Source organism: Orussus abietinus, unplaced genomic scaffold, assembly GCF_000612105.2.
Source record: "Orussus abietinus isolate OABI.00-Male unplaced genomic scaffold, Oabi_2.0 scaffold39, whole genome shotgun sequence".
Classification (NCBI taxonomy): Eukaryota; Metazoa; Arthropoda; class Insecta; order Hymenoptera; family Orussidae; genus Orussus; species Orussus abietinus.
Window position 1 is genome coordinate 242,203 of NW_019394554.1, and position 26,796 is coordinate 268,998.

The window sequence follows — 26,796 nt, forward strand, 5'->3', positions numbered from 1 at the left end:
TATAAGAAAAATATCACTCCAACCGCGCGGTCTTTTTGAATTCCCGGCGCGCCGAACGGATTTCAAGATGGCCGCCGCTCCGACCACCGCGCTAGTCAATGAGGCGACTCTCGACGCAATAGCATTGGCGATCTAATTATCGGTGCGCCTCGCAAGTACGCGGGTATCTCGGCCGAGAAATATTCCTCGGAGGTTAGGAGACATTCGGGGGAGAACGATGCTGCCTAAAGGTGACGAGTTGACGGGTCGACTCCCAGCAGACGACGTAGCCGTCTGTCAATGAAAGGCTGCCGTACGCGAGGGAGTAGGCGTGCCATAAAAACCGTGCGAGTGCTATCTTTCGACTCAGACGTCCGCGGCCCGGCCCACGAGTGATATCTCTTCTTCGTATCCGGTTTCCTTCGAGTCTACGTGACGTACCGTTAACCCTAAACATGTGCGGTAAGTACCGGGGACGTTTCCATTCATTTTATCCATTGACGTGCCGCGAACCTTGAGCTCACGGCTGACATATGTCCACCGCGCCACCTCCGAATCCACTCAAAATGCCAATCGGCTAACTCCACGGAATTAGCGTGTGACAGTTTCTCGGCTTGTCGTGGCGGCCCGGTGCTTTGAAGCCCGCCACGCCGTGGAAGCAGCCGGACGATTCGATCGTCGAATTTATTTGGCTCACGTGAGCGCTGGAACGGTGCCGATTTCCTGATATACTGTACGCACGGTGAAAATAGGACAAACGCCCGTTAAAAATTCGGCATCTTTAATTTTCCATTCCAAATCTAAGGAGAGAATCCGACCGGACTCGCAAAATACTTATATAAATATATTAAAGGGAAGCCATGGAATGCTTAAAATTCGCTATGGAGACCGCGTTGAATTAGGTAATATTTTATAAAAATTATCCGACGTGACAGGACTGGCTTAAAGGGGACGATACCCAGTCGATTGATTATGATTTATTTATTTATTTTAAGACGCGTGGAACTATTCAAATAACTTTCAGGGTAAGCGCGTGAAAAGTTGATACACTGTTATACTTTCAGCGGAGTGTTAATTTTGGAATTGAATTCCTTCTTGGACAATTGATATGACAGACTTCGGCGACGAGCGACGAGTGCTTTCGTTCCCTGCAGGCGGTAAACAAACATCTTGAGACCTGCGTGGAAAGTCGCTCTCCTAGTACCGCTTACTCGAGCGAAACGCGACACTTAAGGGGGTAAAGACGAAAAAAAAGGAAAGATACTGTTGGTCGGCAACTTATCCGCCCTGCAGGCCGACTCTTTAGGGGGCCCATCCGAATCTCACAAAATGACGAAAGCGCTTGCGTAAGTTGCTTTCCGTTTCGGGTGACCTTTTCAATTTCACTCTCGCTACTCTCTCGAAAGGTGCTTCGACGCCCGATTTCTTGCATCCGCGTGATTGTCTAATATCCCGCTCCACTTAATCGACCCTTTGTGTCGCTGCAATAGACGGTCTCCGGCACCTGGAAGAAAAAGAAAACAAAAAAAAAAGGATATATTCCATTTAAACCCGCGTTGAGAAAATCATGAAAATGTTCGAAAACGATTCATTCTAGTGAATTGTCCGACTCGCAGCTGTGATTATTTATACATTCTCGGGGGTACTGTTATCCTCAATTTTTATTACAATGGAATTATACCATGGAATATAAAACGTGAAAATTGAAAATGGTTGGTTAATGTCGCGAGGCAAATAAAAGATGGTGGATTTTAAAAGGATGCCGATCGGGAGGATCGTCAGGGTATTCTACGTAATCATTTAAATATGGAACCCTTTCGACGTATGGGCGAAATTCATCTATGCGTGCAGGCAAAATTGGACCAAACGTCGGACGCCTTTAGTAGCCAAAGGGTTAAGGCAGATCGCGTGGAGGCGCGGACACGTGCCTCCGTGTATGACATAAGGCGTAATAAATCGCTCATTGCGACACCTAGTCGCGGTGGCGGTCTAATCGAAAAATGCAGGCCTTCGGGCAACGACCTACGCCAACGACCATCGGCTCGGAGAAGGTTCTTCGAGTTCGAGTCTTGCGAAATGCCGGTATTTTCATCGGCCACTTCGAGATTCGAGTGAAAGTCGCGCGCCACGCCGCTGACATTTAACGTCGCCGATCGCTTCGGACTACAACGAGAAATTCCACTCTCGAATCTCTATAATGTTGTTAATCGCTCGTAAGGCCTAATGTGTCGATACGGAGTGATACGAGCCGCCCTCCAGGGAGAATAAAAATGGCCGCCAACGTTGGGCGCGGGTCACGTGGTCCGCGCTCACCGCCGCCACACTTCGCGACTTTGGAAAGGAATTACTAAATGTCGGGTTGTCGAACAACGATAGGGACAATGCCGTTGGAAATGTCGAGAGTGAACAATTATGCCATGCAGGGTTTCGATCGATTGGAGGCTCGATTACTTAGGTATTTAGGTGGGGTGCCGACGGTCGGGTCGTGCCACCTCGCGAAAAGAAAGGCGATTTTTGGCCGTTCTAGGCACTGAGAGGAGAAAACGAAAACGAGAATAGAAATTTCGCTCGTGAACGAACGGGCGGCGGAGCTTTCAAATTGTCTCGGGGTCGTTCACGTCTTGAGACTAAGTGCCGGGGACACATTCCGCCATTGGGCACGTAGTGGCCGACATGGCGCGTGTTTTCGAAAGGTATTTGCTTTTATCGGTCTACTGTCTCGGTTCACGCTCCATTGCTTTCGTGACCTAGCGATATTACCAGGAGCGTTTACTCTCGAGCATGTCGATCTCTTCGTTAATTCGAAGGAGCAGGACGCGTGCATTGCACTATTCAGAATACCCCAAAAAATTCTTAATTATAAAATTCAAAACTGATAAAAAAAATTATCCCAGTTAAGACGTACTTATTTTGCACTTTTCTTAATAAAACAACATCTTGCTCGAAGCTCTCGCAATCGAGTGCTTTGATTAACCTTGAATGCCAGACTGGCCTTTTTACGATCATCGGCAGAAAAATGAAATTTCAAAGAAACTCATGAAATACCTCGAATAATGTGCCGGGGGGTATCGATCACCGATCGCTCGATCGATTTCCTCGAAGCGCTTTCGTTGATAGTTCTGATTTCGAATGCGATCGAGAATGCCAATTGTTCTTTCCACGGGCGTGAGTCGTTTCACGTGCACGGACGCGACTCCACCGAAGGATTTATGCTCGCGAGTAGATCCGTCACTTGACAACGTTCTTTGACATGTATTTCTTTTTTTTTTCGTTACTCTTGGGTTTCTCGTTTACCTTAAAGAATAAATTGTCGCGAAAAGGCGGAAACGCGAATCTGGAAATCTGGTAGTGCTAAGTGAAGTTGCTAACGAGCCGATTTTATCACGGCAAAAGGGGCTCTTTATTAGTATTATTGAGATTATTCAGATTATTATCATTATTGCCATTGGCTTGCAGTAAAAGCGTGCCAGTAAATCCCGAGTATATCGGGGCCTTTTTTTATCGGCGGGAGACCGTTCTTATTGAGATCAATTTATCTTCGCACGAAGGTGAAGTTGAGGTTAGACAGGTGTAACCGCGCTGACCGTTTTACGACATGCCTCTTGATGCTTCTAACGGTATCGCCGGCAACAAAGGTGGAGGTGCGACACAATTATGCTAATTTATACAAAAGTGCAGTGCCGGCTCGACGCGATTCCCGATCTTCTTCGTCCCTACGCGGCAAGAATGACGATGAAAATAAAGAATATGAGAATACCTTTCGTAGAGATAATTAACCTTGAAATTTGCAAATGGCGAAGGTTTTATTGAAAATGAATGATTACACTAAGAAAGTCCGAACAATGCTAGCTCTTATTTTTCGTGGCTTTGCATAACAGTCTTGTAAATCCCCGATTGGCGTTGTCGAGATAAGTTGACAATGCTCGTCGTATAACCGAGTGACGTGAATTTTTCTTTTCCCTTTTTCACGACCCTGACTGATTTAATCGTCATTTGACAAAATTCGCCTATCGACGTCACGTTGCAGCGGTGTCTCTCACGACCGGTGACGGTCGCAGCCTCTGATAACAGTTAAGCCGCCAACCTCTGATAAGCTCTCGAAACCGCATTACGTGCGCGCTATTTCGCGAATTGAAAGAAACCGATCTCGTGTTAATTGAAATTGGTGATGAACGATAACGCAAGATTTCCCGGTACTCCAGTCGAGCCGCTTTGTGGATACTTGGATTATCGATAATGTTCCGGCGAGAAACTTGCATTTCACAAAATACTACAAACACGGAAAAATACGATAAAGGGATTAAGAGACTTAACCTGCACTAGGTTATCCTTGGTCGTCTTGTTTTTGAATTACCCTCCACGGAGGGTACATCGGTATCTCCTAGATAGAGACGATTTAAGAATTCGTTCTCAAGGTGAATTATTCAACGCAACATCGGGCCGAATATTTCCAACAATTAAGTATTCAAACCGTTCCAGGCGACACTCTGCATAGATGTTTCTCTTGGGCTGCTACATGACTTTCCCTTTCACTACTCCGTTCGGAATTGCTTCATATACGTCATTAAATTTTTCCACCATAACTGGTAACATGGCGCGTGACCTCCAAAATACATTTCTTTGTTCGAAAATTGACTCGTTTAGTCGAGTGGTGTTTGAAATTTATTTTACATCAGGATCTCGCGTGCAATGGTGGTTTCAAAATGGCGGACTTGTCGCGAAATGTTGGTTCAAAATTGCTTCATATACCTCATTAAATTTTTCCACCATAACTGATAACATGGCGCGCGACCTCCAAAATACATTTTTTTGTTCGAAAATTGGCTCATTTAATCGAGTGGTGTTTGAAATTTATTTCATCTTAAGATCTCAAGTGCAATGGCGGTTTCAAAATGGCGGATTTGTCGCGAAATGTTGGTTCAAAATTTCTTCATATACGTCATTAAATTTTTCCACCATAACTGGTAACATGGCGCGCGACCTCCAAAATACATTTTTTTGTTCGAAAATTGACTCGTTTAGTCGAGTGGGGTTTGAAATTTATTTTACATCAGGATCTCGCATGCAATGGCGACTTTAAAATGGCGAACCTGTCGCGGAATGTCGGTTTAATCTTGGAGCGACAATTAAAAAGCCGAGTTCCGCGTGCGTTCCAGTGTCGCGATCTTGCTGGTGAGAGGAAACTTGAAAAAAGAGAGCTTGCGTTCCTTCGAAGGAAGGAAGAGAGAAAAGCTACTCGAGACCGAAAGCCTTTCAAATCTCGCCAAGGTCCTGCACTCTGCATACCGGTTGGCAAAGATCAACCGCACTAAACGTTCCTTGGGTTTTTACTTTCGACGGGGTTATTTTTTTTTTACCCCTTTTCGAAAGGCGCGGCTTGGCTATGCACACCTCGAGTCTCGAGGATCCTTTCGAAAGGAGCCAGAGATTTTGCAAACCAGAATTTTTGGCATTGAAAAAGTGGACATTTAATTTTATTACCGCCGACCTCGGTGCATTGCTCAAGGTTCAACACTGAATTATCTATCCCTTCTTTTTTCAGGAATATTTGCGTACTTGAACTACCTAACTCCGAAGAGCAGGAAGGAGATCTTGGAGTTCCTGGTGGGCGGACTCAAGAGACTCGAGTATCGTGGGTACGATTCTGCAGGTAATTAAGGCTCGTTCTCCTCGAATCTCCGGGAAATAGCGCGAAAGTTTTGTCACTTATCATTTGAAATGGAAATTGGAAGGGGTTACGGAGTATCCTTGAAACTCCCGTGAAAGTTGCACCCACGGGGGCAGGGGAGATGGAAGAACAAAAACCTTAGAGTATCTTCGAAGGAATGCATTTTATGGAATTGAGTCCATATTTTCTGTATATATATTTTTTTTTCCCTCCCACTAAAATTCTACCTGCATTCTTTGAACAAGTCGCGGAGGTATAAAAGAAGGACAGAGGTTCGCTCGTTCGTTCGCAAACAAGCTGTAAAAACATGGGATAGATATTAAGCCGGTCGTTTCTCTCCGGGGTTCGGTAGTGGCGGTGAAATTTCCCGGGCCTTTAAATTTCTTCTCCCCGTATCCTTTTTTTCAGGGGTCGCCCTCGATTCTCCAGACGGCAAGGACATCTCCATCATCAAGAAACAGGGGAAGGTCAAGGCTCTCGAGGATGAGATTTTTCAGCGTAAGGAAGGATCCTTTACCTTGGGGCTATTTCGGTTGAAAGTATTTCCCGGCTGCCAGGAGAGGCGGACTTATTCAACGTTTCCTTTCCTCTTTCAGGGAGCAACCTCGACCTGGACACGAAGACGAAGAACCACGTGGGAATCGCTCACACCAGATGGGCCACTCATGGTGTTCCTTCCGAGGTAAACTCTCATCCTCAGCGATCGGATAAGGAACACTCCTTCGTCGTGGTCCATAATGGTAAACCGGTAACAAGTTTCAGTATATCATTACAGGAGCCCTCGACAATTCCCCAGTTGTTAACCCTTAATCTGGGACCGTAAATCCCAGGGCGAAGAATCCCCGTAACTGTCTGGAACGACTTAATCGTCGGAAACCCTTATCGAAATCCCCGTGAGATGGCAAAAATCCTTAAAACGGTTCGACTCACTTTCTTACTCCCGTTAGGCCTTTCACGCGTCCTTCGGGGAGCGGGTTTCTTGCGAGAGAGCTGCTCTTGAAATAACGAATCCATGACGCGTCTGTCCAGGAATCGTCACGAATTACAAGGAAGTCAAGACTCTTCTACAGCAGAGGGGCTATGATTTCGAGAGTGAAACCGACACGGAGATCATTGCCAAGCTGATCCATCATCTCTGGGTTCAACATCCGACCTACTCTTTCCGCGAGCTGGTAGAACATGTCGTTCAACAGCTGGTACGTGACGCATCCGATAGGAACAAGATGGCGTTGCAATTTAATCACGAGAATATTGTGATGTAATTTTATTTATTAATTAACTATGATTTTAGGAAGGAGCATTCGCACTCTGCTTCAAGAGCAAGCATTTCCCGGGAGAATGTGTCGCAACGAGGCGAGGTTCGCCTCTGTTGGTGGGAATCAAGACTCAAACGAGTTTGGTCACCGATCATGTGCCGATTCTCTACGGTAAAGGTGAGCTCAACTGGAAAGAAACAAACGAAACGCATTGCCAAATGACGGACGGACTTGTCTCGAAGGTAGACGAGAAGTCGGCGGCCAAAAGACGCCTGCAAGCTTAAGGATACCAAAATGATCGGAGTGCACCGATCGTGCTTTAGCGAGTCACTTCGAGCGCTATCTGGGACCTGAAACCCTTTTTTTATTTTCTTTTTTCTGCCTTTTTTTTTTTACCGAGGAGTAGAAAGTTCTGAAGACGTCTCCCAGTAGTTTGAATTTAAACAATCCTACGGACGGATCGTAAACGAGCATGGTGAAGGATAACCGACGACGACGGGTCGTGATTAACCAATATCGCGTTTATGCGTCGATTGTCCGGTTGCGAAAACGAGAGAGTTGGCCTAAGGATGAATTTAGTTGTAATTACTCGAAAGATAATGAACGGTGCTATCACCACGGCCAAGGAGGTATGACTTGCAGCGTTTTGCTGAACCGTTTTAATTGCCGGGGAAATATTGCACAAAGGTTGCGGCGACGGAGAAATCGTGCCGTGGAAAATTTAGATTCAATTTCATGTTGCGGTCTGGTATTTTTTGAATACTTAATTTACTACTTATTTCTCTTCCTGGGGGGTACCTCGTTATCGGATCAGGGCAGTGACCACGACATTGCCAACTGGTTTTTGCCTAACATATCCTTGAGGGATCTATTCCTTGTTTTCGCAACCAAACATCTAGGTCCTTCCGTTAAGGAGACCCGAAAATTAAAGCCACGAAGACAAACTACGATATCTAGAGTTTAAACTTATAAAGTTATCCCCCACATCATTCTGTCTCTATCCCTTCCGGTCTCCTCGGAAACATCCGATAGTCAGGTCACGTACTAATTGCAAAATGATTGTCGAGCACTAATCCTATTGACTAACAGTTATTAATCGCATGCGCCTGTCGTGATTATGGACCAGGAACTTCTCAAGTTTACGCATGCCCTGGAGTGAAGAACGTCGCTTTTAGTATCCATGTCACGACGAAAGTGACCACTGTCATACGTAAGAGTTTCCATACTTCTAGCCTTTCTCTTGCGTAGGAAAAAAAAAAAAAAAGAAGAAAAAGAGTAGAAACAGTAAGGCCTACTGACTATAAGTTGTCGACGTACATTTTTATGCCCATCTTGAGTAGATGATAGATACTCGTTGGTGCTGTAAGTTATTTTAGTATATAATAATTAAAAAATGCTAAATTAATATTTTCCTCGGTTGTACCAATTACGTGTACAGTTCTGCATATTTACATGTAGGTAGAGTAACATGTCCCGATAAAGCGATACTGAAAGATTGTGCTAGTGTGCCTAACCGCTGTTGAACGTGACGTATGTCGGTAGATTAACATTTGTTCTAATTTTTTTTTTTTCGTACTTCTTGGTGTTGAGCATTGCGAGGTCTTGCTACTAATCTCTCTCCTACGTCTGGCAATTTTATAGGTTTGTTCGCCGTGAATGTTAACACATTGCTCATGTTTGTTCTTCTCGGAATGAAAGCGGCTCGATAATGCGATACTCCCTTTGGATAACCCGACCGTTTCGAGTGTCGCACTTAGATTTAGTGTTTTGCATTCAAACCGTAGCATGTAATTCTAGACCCAGTGCGATAAATACGGTGTACCTATTTGTTCGAGTACGAGCACGCACGTAGAATTCTTCTTTTGCCTTTGATGTGGATACCACACGAGTGTTTCTTTTGCATGATCGACATCCGGTTTGCTCACGGACTCTCTGCCCTGAACAGATGATCTTCCACGTACCAAAGGTATACATACTATTGATAACGCATATTAATCGACCCTTCTTCTGCGGTGAATTATTTAGTCGAAATAATTTACCTCTCTTAAATTAAACAAACTAGTCAAATTGGGCATCTATCACTTTATGTCATTCGTTATTGAATTAGTCGCAGGAGGAGAGTCGACCATGAAATGACGCTTTTAACTTTGAATACTTGTCTTGCTTAATTTTCGCTTCGAAATGATCCTCGAGGACGATATTTCCGAAATTTCCCGAAAATTGCCAGCGAATGCGCTCTGTGATGGAAATTCGAACGATCGTTCTACGATGTTTCTAATCTTACTTTGTTAATAACATTGACTGATCAGATTGTGTCCGTGAGAACAGTGATAAAAGAATTAATTACGGCGTTTCCCTTTAACCTTCCACGGATATGTGCCACGGAATCTTGTTGAACACCATGCAGCTTGTTTCGTTTACAAATCCGTCCTTAACGTTTACGATAACATTAGGTGCTGTTCTTGTTATTGTCTCATCGCATTGACTGTCATTTAAAAAGTGACCTGTTTCAAATTCGAATAATGGCGTGCGACAATGTATCGGCGATAGATCAAAAATATGTGCCAGATTTGTGACCGTACTCAAAAATATTTCATTCCTGTGCGCCCTTATTTGAATATGAAATCCAGTGGTCACGAGTAATGCACGATGTGACCGTCTAAAATTTCTGAAAAGGGGTATAGATTTTTACGTTTCGTTTAATTATATTTTAACATTTATGATTTGTCTTTCCAAGCAAGGGCAGTAAATGAAAATGCCGATTTTCTTTTTCAGGTTTTCCTGCATGCATTATTTCCGCTGTCATTTCCATATTTTTACACACACTTAGCGTGTTCTTAACTCTTTGATTATTTATCAATGATTTGTACCTTGGTTTGTTGATTAATTATATATTTTTTTCATTGTTCCTCATCCCGATTCTTAGCCGAGAGCGATGCAGTAACTCAAGGTATTAACTTTTACACTATTCCTCCCTTATAAGAGTGCATGCTGGAATGTCAATTGTACTATGTTTTTGTATACTTATTGTGCATGGGAATGCGCACTTGCATCCTCGTTGCTTTTGTATACGTTTGTCCCAATCTGTCACGCTAACCCATTGCCAAAGGAAGAATAACGAAACAATTCCTTGTAGTCGCAACTCCTTTGATCTGCAACCTTATATCCTTTACTCTAACGTTAAATTGTAACATCGTAACATTAAATATACAATTAAAATCCCGCGCGATAATACGTAATATTTTTTCGGGATAATTGCCTCTGCGGTACTTTAAGGTTTTCATTTAAAGCATTTAAGTGAACGCCTTGGATAAGGTTCCGGCTCGTTTAAGAACAAGCTATGCGGTTAATAATTACACGTACATATAGTAATTTTCTTAAATAACTTTCAGTGTAGAGGAGTAATGCTAACGGTGGCTTCACGATGGTTTCTCTCTACATTTGCTACACTTAGATTTACCGAGAAGATCCTGAGCGAGAAAAAGTACAACTCTTCCTGGCGCGGTTTCACCCCCCCGTATGCCATTATGGTTTATCATAATAATTGGGGATAGAGTGGTGTGGGGCTTCAGTAAATCGAATAAATAATAAATGGCACGATGCAATCGCTATTGCTCATGAATAATCTCCTTCGATAATAAATTCCGCAATTTCAAATTAATTGCGAGCCGATCGCCGGATCAAACTCGATTACACCGTGCCATTTATTACACGCCGATGTTTTTATAGTCGATAATTATTTATATTACGGTAAATAATTTGTGGTGAACTTACTTTACCGATATGAAAAAGTACGGTACGGTTTGCTCAGTCTTTCCAACAGAGCATACTTTGTGCACGCCCTGTATTTGTACGCAATCGACATGGATAAGAAGATTCCATTCATGAAAAATTGATTTCTTGTCCTAATCGCAAAAACACGGAGTTTTTTTTTTTTTCATTGCCTTGTTTACGTGGTTTATCGAAATCATAGACATGTGACAGTCTGCCCGTTGTGGGATTTGTAATTAATTGACTTGAACAATCTTCTTGTTAACATACTTTGTCTCCTCCTTATCTGCATTTTGTATCAGGCAATATTGCCGTACTGAGTTTATTAAAGGCTCTACAGACAACTGAGGATAAAATGATATTGACAGTTGTTAAGTATTCCGAATACATAAATACTTTTTCCATGTATGTTTTCGTATAATGCATTTATCTGGCGTTTTCTTATTCGGTAGTTTTTGTCAGCTTATCTTACTTTTCTTTCTTTTTTTTTTTTTAATTTTAACGGCGTCGTATGTAAATATTTATTCACCGATTCGTTCACCTTACTTCAGAATTCCAGCCTCTGGAAGATAAGGAAGTCGAATACTTCTTTGCGTCCGATGCCAGTGCTGTAATTGAGCACACCAACCGGGTAATCTTCCTGGAGGTAAAGAGACACGAGTTTTAATTTCTGGTCGGCATAAACTGTTGGCGAAAAAAATTAGAAAAAAAAAAAAAATGAATATTTTAGGACGATGACGTCGCAGCGGTGAAAGATGGTGCTCTCAGCATCCACCGTCTTCGTCGTTGCATGGACGACCCCCACGCCCGTGAAATAACGATCCTGAAGATGGAAATTCAACAGATCATGAAGGGCAACTACGAGTACTTCATGCAGAAGGAAATTTTCGAGCAACCCGAGTCGGTGGTTAACACTATGAGGGGAAGAGTGAACTTCCAAGACAATTCCATCATCCTCGGTGGTATCAAGGTGACTTTCCAAAACCTTTGGCACGTTATAAACGTTTATATATATATTTTTTTTTAAATTTTTGCGTCAATCGTTGTGATTTTTTTTCAGGATTATATCCCTGAGATCAAACGGTGTAGGCGTTTGATGCTGATCGGCTGCGGCACGAGTTATCACTCAGCGATAGCGACGAGACAATTGTTGGAAGAGCTCACCGAATTGCCAGTAATGGTCGAGTTGGCCTCCGATTTTTTGGACAGAAACACCCCAGTATTTAGAGACGACGTGTGCTTCTTCATCTCTCAGTCAGGTAAGATGATCTTCTCGGGATGTTTTAGTCGTGAATTTATGTATAAAAATGCCCTGAGTAATTTTATTGCATACTTTTAGGAGAGACCGCGGATACTCTAATGGCCTTGCGGTATTGCAAGGGTCGCGGAGCCTTGATCGTTGGTATCACAAACACCGTGGGCAGCAGCATTTGTCGCGAATCCCACTGTGGTGTCCACATAAATGCCGGTCCAGAAATTGGAGTAGCCAGCACGAAGGCCTACACCTCGCAATTTATTTCTCTGGTGATGTTCGCTTTGGTAATGAGCGAGGACAGGATCTCCCTCGGCGCGAGGCGGGAACAGGTATTGTCGATAATTTTTAAAAATAACTTAAACGTCAGCGTTCATTGTTATGAATTCTTTTAATTTTTCGTATAGATCATCGAGGGACTGAAGAACCTTGACGATCAAATTCGCCAGGTGTTGAAGCTCGACGATAAGGTGAAGGAGCTGGCTAAGTCTCTGTTCCAGCACAAGTCCCTTCTAATCATGGGCAGGGGCTACAACTTCGCCACTTGCATGGAAGGAGCTTTGGTAAATGGCGGAATTAACAGTCAAGAGGTTTTCCGTAGATAGGAAGGAGAAATATTAATCCTGATTTATTTTTCCAGAAAGTGAAGGAGTTGACGTACATGCACAGTGAAGGTATCATGGCTGGTGAACTGAAGCATGGACCACTTGCTCTCGTCGATGACTCCATGCCAGTGATCATGATTGTCATGCGCGATCCGGTATACGTGGTACACTATTTTTCTTTCTATCTGAATTCCACGTGAATTCGGTGTCATTTCCATAGACAGTGTTTAGCTCAGAATTGTATTTCGGTTTTTCAGAAATGCATGAACGCCTTACAGCAAGTCACCGCCCGTGAGGGAAGACCGATCGTCATTTGCGAGGAAGGCGATAAGGAAACGATATCGTTTGCCGACAAAGTTTTGGAAGTTCCAAAAACCGTGGACTGTCTTCAGGGAGTGCTCACGGTCATTCCTATGCAGTTACTCTCGTTCCACATCGCCGTCTTGCGAGGGTGTAACGTGGATTGTCCCAGAAATCTGGCAAAATCGGTCACCGTCGAATAATCAGAATTCATCGATGAACTCTATATCCTGATATCATGACGGAGGGGTAAAGAGAAGAAATTCGCTCCAACGGAGCAATCGATTACCGTCGCGACGTGCGATTTGCGGTAATATCGAAATGGAAATTCATGGTTGATCGCATTCGCTGCGATTTGCATTCTGAAACCGGAATCGAATCAACCAGGGGAATATTGACCGAACGCCAAGGAGTTTTCAATTCCAGCGTCTGATTCCAGCAAATCACATGATCATAGGTCATCAGTTGATTCCGGGGCACAATTTTCAATCAAGCGTGCCAGTTTATTCAGTTTAACGTCATCTTCATCTCAGGGCGCAATTACATCCAGCGCGTAATCGTAAACTGCCGTTGAATGACCGGACCTGATCAGAAGGTTTCCCGGTAATTTTTAAAACTGTTCGACAGTATTCGAAGTATGGATGGAGGATTTTACAGTTTTTAATGAGATTTCTAAAAGCCAACTCATGGACGGCCTGTAGCAATATAGCTTCTCTGTAGTTCTGTTCCTATTGTGAGTACGTCAAATTTACTTTACTCGACAGACATGCATTTATACACACATGTATCCGTATTTGCATCCCGCTTGAGGTTTTTCGGCGCATCTTGTGCGCCCTGCGCAATCCGGGGGTTTCATGTGATCATAATTAATAATTCTTTAGAGTAAGAAATCACCTTTGGGTTTTACGTCCTCCTTTAACGCGGACCGCTTTGAATTTCAAGGTAACGAGCGAGATTTATTTTTTTTTAGTTCCTTGGCGGAATTTGTTGTTCCACGGTAGAGCTTTGTATTTTATGCGTAGGATCGAGTGAAACCTTGTGGGGCGCCGTCCATTCCAAAAGATTTTTACATTTCGACATTGTCAAATTCGATCAACGAGGATCTCGTCTTCTCCCTGTCGGATGGAAATAATTAATAAAGTGGAAGGCATTTGTATATTCAAGACATACGCAAGATCATTAGGGCGAAGAGCGTAGTCCTTTAATCACTACTGGTCAGTCGTCGACGAATTAAAAGAGACTTCAGCGAGACGCGATAGATAATATTGGAGGACATTTCCTGTAACCTTTGTTAACGGAAAGCTACCCGACCTCACGAGGGGCTGCAATTTTAAAACCAGGATTCGTGTTAGCGCGTAGCCTTACAAACACCTGTCAAGAATGTGTAACAATCGGATCACGATATTTTTTATTAAGATATAACATGTCTGCCATAAATCGTAGCCTGCGACGCGTTACTCCGTTGTCCCTCTGATCCATTATTCTCCTTTAAGTTTTACGGCCGAAGGATCTCGCTTAATCGCTCGGGTCACGGAGGGTAATTACGAAAGGACACGTCAATTTGGAGAAAATTGCCTTTCCGTTATTGCGATCGACCGACTTCGTGACATTTCCCGTCATCGTCGACCGCTCCTCGGTGATAAAGTCAAGTAGTCGGAGGAACGATACATGCGTCCTTTTACGAGTTTCGAATTTTCATCGTCTAAAAGGTTGAACGGGGTCGTGTTAAAATTACCGTCGGGTTGATATCTACTCCAGTAAGCTAGTCGATTAGGGGGGGCGGTCCTTTACGAGTTTCCCCAGCGTCAATTTCGATTTTGAAAATCGACCAACGTGAGGTAGTAATCCTAATCCATCCTAATATACGTCTGACCTTTTATCAGACCGAGACGGTCTCTTGGTTGTAACATCTCGTACGTCAGTTCCGAACCACCCACCCGTCCGACCTTCAAAGTAGAATCGTCTTAATAAATCGGCCGGCCGCCGGTGTCGCCCTCTACGGGGTGTCTCTTCTTCAGTAGTACAAGCACCCCGCCAGTCAGCCGCCAGGGGTTTCGGCGGCGCGTGCGCAGCGGCATCGACTCTTAAAATCGAACTCTCGACTCCCGCCAATTTCCCCCGCGTCATCGGCTCCCTCCGACCGTTGACTCGAGCGCTTCCTTTTCGACGAGCCCTCGGCATCGATCTCCGCCTCCGAAAAATCCGAGATCCAAGCCTAATCCCTGGAAAGCGCCTCGAAATTCGAGGTTATCCATCCTCGCGCCTACCCGAAACTTGGAGGCTCTTCGTCCCAAAGGCGCCGACAGGGGGGCCTGACAAAAGTCGAATTCAAAACGTTCCCTACGCCAAGGCACATCCAAAGCTCGGGTCACGGGTCATTAAAACGACATCCCCTTTCCATAAGAGGGAAGCCGAACGAGAGTCCCCAATGACCGGCGTCCCGTCGGGGCAAAAGGATTCCACGGAGTCTCGGAGCGGTTCCCTCGGGCCTCTGGTCGCCAGGGGGTGCCACCGGTCCAGTGGTAGAGGCGGCGCTTGCGTCAGCCGCCAGGGGTTGCCCGGCCGGGGCGCGTGCGCGCCCCCTCCCGGCGGCGCGACCGAGGCTCCGGCTCTCGCCGCTCCCCTGCGCCCGGGTGCTCGCGTCCGGTACCCGGCCTGTCGCGGTATCGGGCCCGCAATTCCCATCTAAATTTAACGTCTCCGGCGAAGGGATCTCTCGGCGTGCCCGCGCAAGGTTGGCTGCGCGTACTACTCGAGTCAGTCTCGGGTCTGCCGGCGAGCGGAGCGGACGCGCGCGCTGGCCGTGGTCTGTGAATCGAGCTCTCCCCGGACGAGACCTCGGCGTAATCGTAATCCGCCTTCTCGGTCGGTCGGGCGATTCGCATCTCGGGACTCGCGCAAGCCGCCACGGCGACCCGGCCGCGCGGACAGGCGCCTCCCGTTCTGCCGGCTCGGTTGTTATCGATCGGGACCCCGCTCGGCCCGCGGCTACGTTGGCTAGCGTAGTGCGCGCCGCGAGCCTCGGCCAGTAGCCAGCCGGATACCGCAGTTATCGGCATGGCTGCCCCAGCAGCGTGTACGCGGTTCAGTGATAACTACGACCTCAAGGAGGAGCTCGGCAAGTAAGTAGCGAGCCGCGGGGGGCGCGGCCCGCCGCCGGGAAGGGCCCGGGGAGGCGGCACGCCGGTGCTGCCAACCCTGCGGGCCCCTTCGAGTCTCCCCCCGACCCGGAGCGTCTCCGCGCGATCGACGCTCCTCACATCCTCCAGAGGGAGCCACCGGTCGAATTTGCGCTTTCGAAGGAAACTACGGAAATCGATCGGTGATCGGGAAACTGGAGGAATACGCGCCAGCGGGCCGTAAAGAGATATAGGGGGCAGCGGCGCTTCGAGATTTTTCACTGTTTTTTTTTTTCTCTTTTTCGCTTCCGGGGAATGCACTTAACGCGCCCCCGTCCGCCACCTAGAGGGGGCGGAACGGATTTCCACGCGTGTTTTGCATACCGACAAGGCGGCTCGTCTTGTTCGCGGACGTTGATCGCGCATCGCTGGGAATCCTTCCCTACCACTGCAAGGGAAGATCCTATTTACGGAGGGATGATTTCTTCCTCCCCTGCATTAACGAACGAACGTGGAAACGGTGTCTCTGCTCCGAGCTTCCCGCAAACGTGGACAGTTTTTCCGCATTGACGCGAAAGCGTGATCTGGAATTCTGACAAACTTTTTTTTTTTTAATTCTATTTATCCTTTTTTCTTTTTGCCCCCTCTCTCTGTCTCCTTGATCCGTCTTTAGAAACTCTTTGGCTTTTAGGCGACGAACTTTTGACTACCCGGGGGCGATCCACGGTTTAGCGATTGCAGGGGGAATCCAGCGTCGATATTCTGAATTTACGCCGGCATCGGAGGTTGGCAACGCCGAGCGTCGCGCGCGCGGCCGAGCAGACGACGCCGCACGCGCGGCATGGCCGCCACTGGCCCAACCGTTCCGACCTTTAATCCGCAGACGAATGCGATTGGTCGCTTCCGTGACGGTAAACCAATACCTGCAATACGTCCTCCACGGTGAACCTAATTGCGCCGTATTGTGGAAATGATTCCCCGTCTTCCCTAGAAACGGTAAAGAAAATTCAAATAAGGAAGTAAGAACGATTGAACGTGAAAAGGCTCGGTAAGGTTTGCATGAAACGGTGCATTTTAACGATGCCGTGTATGTAGTACATGGTATCGTAGGAGTGCATAAAATTGTACATTTTAACGATCCCGTGTATGTAATACACGGTATCGTAGGAGTGCATCAAATTGTACATTTTAACGATGCCATGTATGTAATGCGTGGTATCGTGGGATTAGTTTGGAAGCGGTTTTTTTTTGAGCGGACGAGATAAGGTTTTTAAATATCGGTATCCATGATGGAGAGTTATATGACTCGGTAGAGACCAAGGTGAGGTCTTCTGCGGATGCAAACGAGGTTGCACACCTGCAGGATAATCCGCAACGCGATATCGACCTAAGTGGGTGTCTCGTAGACGGTGGAGTCGTCACTTTCTCCGTATAATTCTCGAGGAAGAGGTTTCTATTAACCGTTTCCGCAATTACCTGGCGCCCGTAACGGCGTCTAAGTAATTTCGCATTGCATCCCGTCGTCCCGACGACACGGGGAAATTATTCAAGTTATTCCAGGTCCCCGGGCCGCCTTCGAGGCCTTGCGCAATTTTCTATGCAAATTTGTTTATGCCGCGTTTCGGCCAATGGTCCCTCCGGGCGAGCCATCCTCGGGGACTCGTAGACTGCATTTAAGCGCTCCCCGGGCTTTAAATATTTCCCTTTTTTCCCTTCCGGATATCGTTGCCGAGCTCTTATACTCGTGTAATAACCAACGGGGTCGAAGGTAGTAACCTGGAGTACCAGATAACATTATCCGGGAAAGCGAAACTGCAGCGGGGCATAAAACCCCTCGAAATCGTGCCTCGTTTTATCGCGTATTACCGCACCGGAGAAATGTCCGTGCCTCCCTCATTAACATTTCCTTGGGGATCGAAACCACCCGCTATTTGTACACCAGTCCATGCACTTATTTAGTTTGCGAAGCCCTCGTCGAAGGGGCCTAAGCACGTCTTTTTAGCCCGTCGATTAAACGACCTCTCAGTGCCCAACTCTTCCTCGAAGTTCGCCCGTCGGAAACTTTGCCACGTGCATATCCAGACCGGGGAGATAATTCTATTTACCGTAAAAAAGAAAATTGCCCCGGACGAATCGATATCCGAGTGCGTTTACACATCTATTCCCCCTCGCCTTAAAAATAGAACGGCCTTGCCACCTACCTTCTGCTCCTATAGCTTCGGGTCGTCAACGGGTTCCCCGGGGAGGGTTTGAGCCGACAAATTGGCATTTAAAAATTTCATTAAATTTTTTACCCTACTATCTCGTATCTTCTTCTATATTTACGTGTAATTTCCGAAAATCGTTCGATTCTAGGGGATTTAGCCCCGTGGATGTCCCTAGGGCCCGGCAGCGAGAGACTAGGGGTCTGTCCCGGAATCGATACGCGCGGGAGTCGCCGTCCGAGCGCGAAGGAGCGAGAGAGAGGGAGCGCGCGGCGGCGCGGCGAGTGCGAGCGAGAGGGAGCGAGCCAAGAGCGGCCTTATCGCCGGGGGAGATCGATAGAGGAGGAGAGGACGTGCAGGTGGTCGCACAGGTTGCAGAGGGTCCATGCGGACGGGGCCGGCGATGCTCCCGGGGTGCGTGAGGAGCGGCGCGGCGGGGCGGCGCGGGTGCCACACCCCGGCGCGCCGCCTTTGGGGAGCGCCGCGCGCTTTGAGGTTAGGGCACGCGACGCGGCGCCCCCGGCTGCCCGCGCCCGTCTGACTGTCGCGGGGGCACGCACTGCTCTCCTCCCACGTGACGTAAGATCGAGGAAGAAGACGTAAGAATGACTTCCGAGCGCGACGGACCGACTCGGGAAACACTCATGCGTCGAATTACGTCTGATATGCCCTTCGCGTTACATGATACGGCCGCGGTAGTTGGGTAATGTCTTCGCGGTAGAAAATTATTTCACACTAGATAAAATAGATTTCAACGGATGGAATATTAGTATTTGGGTGGATTTTCAGAGGATGTTAAAATCCGCGGAAAAGATTTTTTTTTAATTTTTTGTAGAGATCGTACGATTATGTCGAACACTTAAGGTGATATGAAAGGCTCTTTTTAAACATATAAAACTTTTCCGGGTGGACCGAATCATTTGAAAGTTCAACCCGTGATTGTGGAGGTCCTGAGGAAGAACGAGGCGCTCGTGAAATTTCATCCTTCAAAGTTTTATAAATATTCTGATGACCTTTTCGTATCACCTTAACGCGAGGGAGTAATATCGGATCGCTCCGTACGGCGAGGTTAGCAAATTTTTGTATGGGAATCCGCACGGAGGATAATATTCGCCGGAATAGCTGGAATTTCACCAAGCGCGGGTCTTATCGGTCGTCTAGTCGGGCTGATAGGGGCCACTCATTTCGGCACGCAAAATGCAGACACGCCGGCGAGGACACGCGAGAAATTAAGCCGTTCGTTAGTCATCTAAGGTGAACCACTTGCTTCGGGACGACTTTGCTGCCCACGTACTCCTTTTCTACCTGACATTGACATCTTGCTCGTTTCATGTTTCTTATCGGATCGCTGGTTCTTACAGCTCTACGTTCGTTTTGTCCTCAACAATGGCCCACCGTAACGTTAAATGGACGTGTGGTAAACCACCGGTGCAAACCCGACGCCAGTGGGTCGGGGCCGTTTATTCGTTAGCGGGATACGTTAATATCACGATATTATATATTAACCTCGATTTTCCCTGCGGTTTGCCAAATGCAAATGTCCAGGGGAAATATTTGAGTACCCGATGACTCCTTGTACCGAGGATGCTGGGCTTTGTTGCTTTAAATCTTGGCGAGCCGAGGGTCCGCGGGTGCCAGAATCACGGGGTTATAGCCCGTGGTGGGCGCGATAGTGCTATCGCGAGCTATAAAACGTGTCAGGACTCCGATTCCGCCTTTCGTTTCGTCGGCTCCTTCGATAACTCGGTGCACTCGTTTTATCGACTCAGGTGGCCGATCATTCGCTATCCGTCGATTGCGGCAACCGTTTGAATTCGATCACACGCGTGTACCGTGACGGATACGAACGCGACGTCGTATTTCCTAGGAGAGGACTCGTGTCCGCCATTTTGGATCTTTGCACCTCTTTAACCTTTTTAAATTACGCTGCCGAAGGGAATCGACATTTTTAGCCAAAATTTGTGACGGATATGAACGCGACGTCGTATTTCCTAGGAGAGGATTCGTGTCCGCCATTTTGGATCTTTACACCTCTTTAACCCTTTTAAATTACGCTGCCGAAGAGACTCGACATTTTTAGCCAAAATTCACGTTCGACCATCCTGGGGTTGAAAAAGTATTAAGATTTCCCACCCTCTCGGGGAATCCTTTGATCGAATGATTGCAGAATATTTTATCCCGGAGGTAATTCTCCCGAAACGTCCACGTTATATCCCGACGCGATAAAACGTGCTCTCGGGATCGGGGGAAGGGTTTATTCGATATAAATTTTCGCCTCGGTGATTTCAACGGGGACCCCGCTCGAGGAGGGTTTCTACGATAGAAATGCGCGTACACGTAACGGTGCACGCGTGTACACGTGATCGAGCATAATCGCGAGACATCGCCGACACCGATGAATTATTCAGGCGTGCAGCATCCGCGGAAATGTCGCCGTGTCGAGGACAGTCAGCGAGAGCGATCGATACTCGCGATCCTACCTTTTCGATATTCCTTTTTCCCCTCTCCCCGTGTATATCAGTACCTCACCCGAACGGATTGCCGCCGACGTGGAAGACGTATCCCGGGAAATTAGGGCACTTTTCCTCAGCCTCCCCGCTACCGAACCTTCAGCCGCGAAATTGGAGAAAACTTTTAACGAGCCGGAGGGCGAAATCGTCTCGTGTATTTCTTATTACGAGAAACGCTCCGTGAAATTCGAACTTTAATTCCTAAGCTCGATTTCGGGGTGGCGTTCATTCGGGGACCGAATCGAAGAATCCGGAGGAAATTGGGGCGCGGCTCGGCTTCATCCCCCTTATCGTCCTCCCTTAAAGAAAAATTCCCGAAGACCCGGGAAGGGCGGGACGTTTTTAGATTTACGACCCCACTAGGGCGACAACTTCTCCACCCTAATTTGACCGTCCTACTCGAGTTTGTAGCTTTATCGGGATTATTCATTTCCGGGGATACGTTTACGGGCGATACGACTCTGCCGGCCCGAGATCGCCAGAAATGCGAATTAATCATTCATGGATGTACATCGGGTGGAGTATCGTACGTCTTTACGACGTACGATACTCCACCCCGAATTGGACGTACTCTTGGGATATCTTCTTTCTCTACTTGTTCACCCTCTTCGGGCGGCCATTCGGGGAAAGGGAGCTTTCCCTAAAATCGTCGGATCCTCCTCGCCCCGAGTTTGGTATTCCCTCGCTGGATCGTCATTCGTGCCGGATTATAGCTAAACCGATTTGGATGTTGGCTTTGGCAGAAGCCGGCGCTGACATTAAGGCCGAGGTAAATATTGGCTCTATCGAAAACCACCGGCGAAACGGTAACGGTCCACCGGAAACGATTTAGCGATTCCCCTCGTGGTAGGCTCGCGACTTCGACCGACTCTTGCGTTTATTTTTCGTATTTATGTATGATAAGCGGTGTCCTGTGACCCGCTCTTATAATTCCAGTATATAAACGGGACATTTAATGCAGAGCCCAAACAATACAACTCTGATCCCGACATTAATTTAGCTATTCTCAAATTAGACTCGCGACTTCATCCTATACGCTTGCGTTTATTTTCCGTATTTATGTATCCTTTAATTCTGGTATGTCAATAAATAATATAATGTGAATAAAGTAAATAAATAATAAAATAAAATAAATTATATCAATCATTCCGGTACATAAACGGGACATTTAATACTCCCGGTATAAATGTTCAGCGATTTTTCAGTTAGGCTCGCGACTTTATCCGACTTTAACTTTCGCATTTATGTATGGCAAGCGGTGTCCTCTGACTTGCTTTTATAATTTGATGACATAGACGGAACATTTAGCACAGGGCCCAAACAACGACCTGCTCCGTTCACGACATCAAGGAACTTGGTAGAGACCCGAGTGAAATAAACGAAAGAGGAAAGAAAAAGAAATAATATAGAAAGAAATTTACCCAACCCGTGAGTTTGTTTATTGTATTTATACGCAGTACGCGGTGACTCGTAGCCTGCTCTTATTGTTCAGGGACATACGTAATCAGGGCACTCGGTAGAGTATCGAATGAATCACGACATTGACGAAAGTCCCAGCTTCGCGAATTTCATTTCCATTTTCCATCGGGGGCGATTTTATCGGTTTTTCTTTTTATTTTTATGCAATAAATGTAATCGAATGTAAATGAGAGCTCGACAGGAGGCGCGGAGTAAATTGGCGCGCGTGTTTGTCGGAACTCCTGGAATGGCCGGAACACCGGGATGGTTTCCCCGTCGGGGGTGGAAAAATTTTCCGGAAAACCCGCATTGCGACCCCGGCGAGCGACGGCACCGCGTCATGCGCACCAGTTACGCGGTAAAGGTCGATTCACACCAAGAAACAATGAGGCGGGCTTTTCATTTTTCGGTAGACCCGCCCGCCGCGGGGTCGCGATCTTGAAAAAGGAGACGAAAGGAAAACTCCCTTTAAAAAAGTTCCGGATGTCATTGGGCTTCTCACCTATTTATTAAACACCCCTCCAATGCGACCGTCGACCGGAATAATAATAAAAAAAAAACAAACCATCCCCCTCGCGGCGATAAAATCCTAAAATTTCGCCGAAGGAAACTTGATTAAAAAAGAAAGAAAAGAAAAGTGTCTAAAGTTTCAAGCGACTGTTTATCGTTTTCAGTTGAATTTTGAAGGCGGAGGTGGGCGTCCAGTCGACGGTATTTCATACTTCGGGGAAGAACTCGGTGGAATTGTCGCAATTTCTGGGGCCGGCCCATTGTTTCCGAGTTTGACGACGAGCCAGGTGCCGGACGAGGCCGAACACGTCCGAGACGGTTCGAAACTCTTTACGACGAGCGCACTCCATGATAATTGCACCTCCTCGTCGGGAATGGGGTTTACGAGCTCGGTAAATCATTTCTGGCCGATAAAAGCGACCTTGCTCGATCGCCGAGGCGGGGGGGAAAAATTCGCGACGGCCTCTGCGGAATTAACTTCGACTTATCGGGGATGTCCGCGCGAAATCCAGGAATCATTTGGCCTGTCAAATGGAACTTCGATGTCCGACGGGTCCAACTTAGCGTTTACGGCCTCCTTATTGGCACTCGACATTCATTGGAGTAACTTACGCGGATCGATCGGGTGCATTTCCAGAGTTCGACGTAGAGATCGGTTTTCCTTCAGGAGCTCCCTGGAAAAGCCTCCCTGGAGACGCTCGTCGGGCTCGTAAAATTCTTACGACTTTGAATTGCCGCGAAAGAGGACATCTTCCATCTTCCGTCTTAGTTTTATCCCTCCTTCTCCTATTTTTTTTGCCTTTTTATTTATCGCGCCGAAAGCGGTGTTCCATCCGTGCCGGTATGGTGCGCGCTCGTAAAACGGAATACGAGTCCCTCCTCTCTCGTCCCCTTTTTCTTTCTCTCACTCTCTCTCTTTTTTTTTTCTTACGAATGGATCGATGATGACATTACTCGAAAGTTTATATACAAAAATATCCGGACAATCTGCGTATACCGCGAAACGAAGGAAATGCCAAGACAGCGAATTCGGCCGTGCAAATTCAGCGCGAGGACAGCTCGCCGTTTCTCGTATGTGCACTTTGTTGCAAGATTAATTGCAGCCGAACGATACTCTGGCAGGCATTGATTTTTCTTTTTTTTTCTTCTTTTCTTTTTTCAGAAATCCTGCAGACTCTGCCATGTTTATGTGAATAATTTCCCGACGGTTTGGAAACTCTTCTTCTTGGGTTTATTTTATACTTTGCCTTGCGGTTCCAGGAGCGGTATTTTTGATCGGGGTTAAAAAATCAGGGGGTTCCTCGCGTTTGAAAATTCTGCCTGGCTGGCGATGGAGAAGGCAATTGCCCGATTCGCTGCTTCGGCCATTCATAAGGGACTTTATTTTTAGCGGACAGAGAACCGCGTGCTCCAATTTCGGTGCGCAAGAATGGACTGGCGCCACGGATAATACGATACGATTCTATCGGGATTCGTTTCTCCGTCAAAAGCGTACTTTTCGCTCAAATTTGAGATTCGACGGTGCTACAGATATCCACAAAATTATTTATCCATCTTTTCACCTTTCTAATAGGGTCGAGTATACGATGATTCTGATCCTTATCAAGAATTTCCATTAGGGAATTAATCTAGCATTGTCACGAAGGCTTAGAGTTCTCGCGAGCACCGATTCGCTCTTCCGTTATTATCACGACATCCGGCTTGATCTATATTAATCGTTATCACGAATCTCATCTTCCTTCTACTAACTCACTTGACTTCCCTGTCGTTAATTCACCTGCTCTCGACTTTTAATGCCATCTAAAAATGGATACGGTGTTAACGTAGAACTTAAATCCCTCGAAATTGTTGTTTCGAGTTTTAGGAAAAAAGAGAAGAGAAAAAATATCCGGTACGGTTCTCGTACCCAGGGAATGTAATTAGACGTGTACTGATAAGCCTCTTTAATTTGTACCTACCCCGAGTTAATATCCAACAACCCTCCTAGAGTTTCTCGGGGTGACGTCGAGATTGAAGGGAGACGTTGATTACATTTCTACCCCCTGGGGTGTCTCGTATCCCGTGCCTCTTTAATTTATCTCCTTGTTATCAGATACAAGAATTCTGCTTTGTCAGTGAATTTCCCATTTTATCATCGCATCCGATCCCGCAAGGACCTTCGGACCGGAGGTCTAATTTATTTCCGTGTTATAAGGGCATTATGAAAGCGTCATAAATATATATACAAATGAAAAAAGTCATAATATTTATAAAACTTCTCTCCAAACTGGTGCACCAAATAATTTAAAACACGTGGTCATGGAGGCCCTAATGAGGGTCTCATAACACGCGAAATTTCATTTTCCGAAAAGAAATGTTGTACTCATCCCGGACAGCAACAGCGAAAACGGTATTTTCTCGCGTCACTTTCAACACCTTCATTAGAGCTTCCATAATCACGCGTTAAAGTTTGAGATTATTCTGTGCACCCTGTATGGAGAAAAGCTTTATAAATATTTTCACGTTTCGATACATATAGAATGACCCTTTCGTGCCATCTTAAAGGCCTGCAATGCTCTGTATTATTGAGGAGTTCCGTCAGGAGTTGAAGGGATCCCGGTAATCCGGGATAGTCCACCCCGTGTCCCAGGGATCCCCGGGTCCCTTGGGATAATTTCGAGGAGGGGATCTCCCCCTTACCCCATTACTCCTAATTTATTCGCGCGGAAATTCGGGAAAAATCGCTCGGACGAGACCGTTCGTTACTCCTTAAGAGACGCTTGCTCCAATTTCCATCCTCGCGGGGGAATTTTCTTCTGATGAATCGCCGGACTTGGCGAACTGTACATACCGTATATCCCGATGAAGCCGGTATATAAAGAAGAGATATATACCGGCCGGTTAACGCCAACGGGCGGGACGTGCATTATTTGACAGGGTTCACGAATGGATTTATGATCGTCGCGCCACGAGATGCGAATATTAAAAAAAATGATGCCGCGATACGAAACTCTGCCGAGTTTCCTGACGGATAAGAAAAATGTAACAATTCTTTAGAATATTTCCGTGACATTAGCGCCACTGAAATTCAACCCTTCCCGCCGTTTTGAAACCGTTCGTTTCGAAACGGCCCTCGAAAATGACTTTTTTCAATTTCCTTTTCTCGATTCGCGTCGACGGGGAAACATTTCGCCCTTCGCGTTCTCCCCTTTCCAATTCTCGCCGTAGGGTGAGTGTCCTTTGCGAGTCCAAAGCACCGAGCTTTGGGCAGAATATTTCTTTTTTTTTTCTCTCTCTCTTTTTTTTTCTTCAAATATTCAAAGGAATAACAGGGGCCGCGTGGTTTTTCTCACGGGGTGGTTTAATCTCGTTACGTCGGTATTTTCAAACAGTTTTTGCTACCTCGACGTGGGTGCATATACACGTGTATATGTATTTCTATATATACATTGTGCGGCTCTTTGATCCTGGAAATGGTCTCTGCCAGGAGTTAACTTTGCATTATGTCTCCGCGAGGAAACCCTCCTTTCGTCTTATCACTATGTATCCGGAACATCGATACCCGGCGCGGAATTCCCAAGCTCGAGGAGGCATCTCGTCCTCGGCTCTCTCCCGTCCAAATTCGAACGTCAAACGTGTTTCGCCAGGAATTTCCGGGGATTTTATTCGAACCCCGCGTTTCCCGGGAGAATGGCCGCCTCGACCACGTGACCCTGAAACTCCGAAATTCCGGAGCCGCGGGACTCGGGACGCGCGGAATCGAATTCCGGGATTTCGTTTCGCCGAAACGAAATGGCCCTTTTAATTTCCGTCCGGCGTCGTCGGGCTCGTTCCGCCCGAAAATTGGATCAACGACCTGTCCCGCTCGGAATTCACCATCGATTCCAATCCCGCGGTCATTCACGCGCTTATGAATAATATGCGCCCAGACTCGGGACAAGGCCGTCCCCGACTCCGAAAACCCGATTTACATGTTTCCCCAACTATTTCATCAAGTATTTCATCTACAATATATATCCGGAATAACACGCACCAATCCATTCGCTCTAAACGTGTAAACTTCCATAATATAAATTCTAATGTTAATTTTTTAGTCCTTTTATATAGAGCAATGTTGGATGTCAGAGTGACCGAATTTCCGAAAAATGGCCTCATTTTCTAGGGGAGTCCTTTGTGCCCGGGGTC

The 26,796-nt window shown here is 46.5% G+C and overlaps 2 protein-coding genes across 22 annotated transcripts in view; both read left to right on the plus strand.

The window, feature by feature from the left end:
• Positions 1-179: 179 nt before the first annotated feature.
• On the plus strand, positions 180-13,034 carry LOC105697679 (glutamine--fructose-6-phosphate aminotransferase [isomerizing] 2). The gene is made up of 15 exons (XM_012421238.2): positions 180-441; positions 5,522-5,629; positions 6,056-6,145; positions 6,244-6,387; positions 6,677-6,843; positions 6,939-7,080; positions 8,849-8,869; positions 9,830-9,853; positions 11,226-11,320; positions 11,405-11,644; positions 11,735-11,933; positions 12,014-12,258; positions 12,334-12,489; positions 12,567-12,695; positions 12,789-13,034. Exons 1-15 carry the CDS (start codon positions 435-437, stop codon positions 13,032-13,034), a joined length of 2,013 nt encoding a protein of 670 aa, XP_012276661.1. The 5' UTR covers positions 180-434.
• Positions 13,035-15,591: 2,557 nt separating this feature from the next.
• LOC105697572 (calcium/calmodulin-dependent protein kinase type II alpha chain) overlaps positions 15,592-26,796 on the plus strand; it is a 96,471-nt gene continuing 85,266 nt past the window's right edge. For 12 of the 21 annotated variants that reach the window (XM_012420993.2, XM_012421002.2, XM_023432693.1 and 9 more), the window contains exon 1: positions 15,596-15,953. In XM_012420993.2, coding sequence (XP_012276416.1) covers positions 15,889-15,953 — 65 coding nt within the window. In that variant the 5' untranslated portion in view covers positions 15,596-15,888. Of the gene's footprint in view, positions 15,954-26,796 lie in introns of all 21 variants that reach the window. The other 9 variants (XM_012420991.1, XM_012420992.2, XM_023432691.1 and 6 more) reach the window with 4 other exon arrangements.

Bases quoted from the DNA above. Each gene is read 5' to 3' on its own strand.
- LOC105697679 (XM_012421238.2), top strand. The intron at 6,146-6,243 runs GTAAGGAAGGAT...TTCCTCTTTCAG, and splicing joins CGAGGATGAGATTTTTCAGC to GGAGCAACCTCGACCTGGAC. The intron at 12,696-12,788 runs GTACACTATTTT...TCGGTTTTTCAG, and splicing joins TGCGCGATCCGGTATACGTG to AAATGCATGAACGCCTTACA.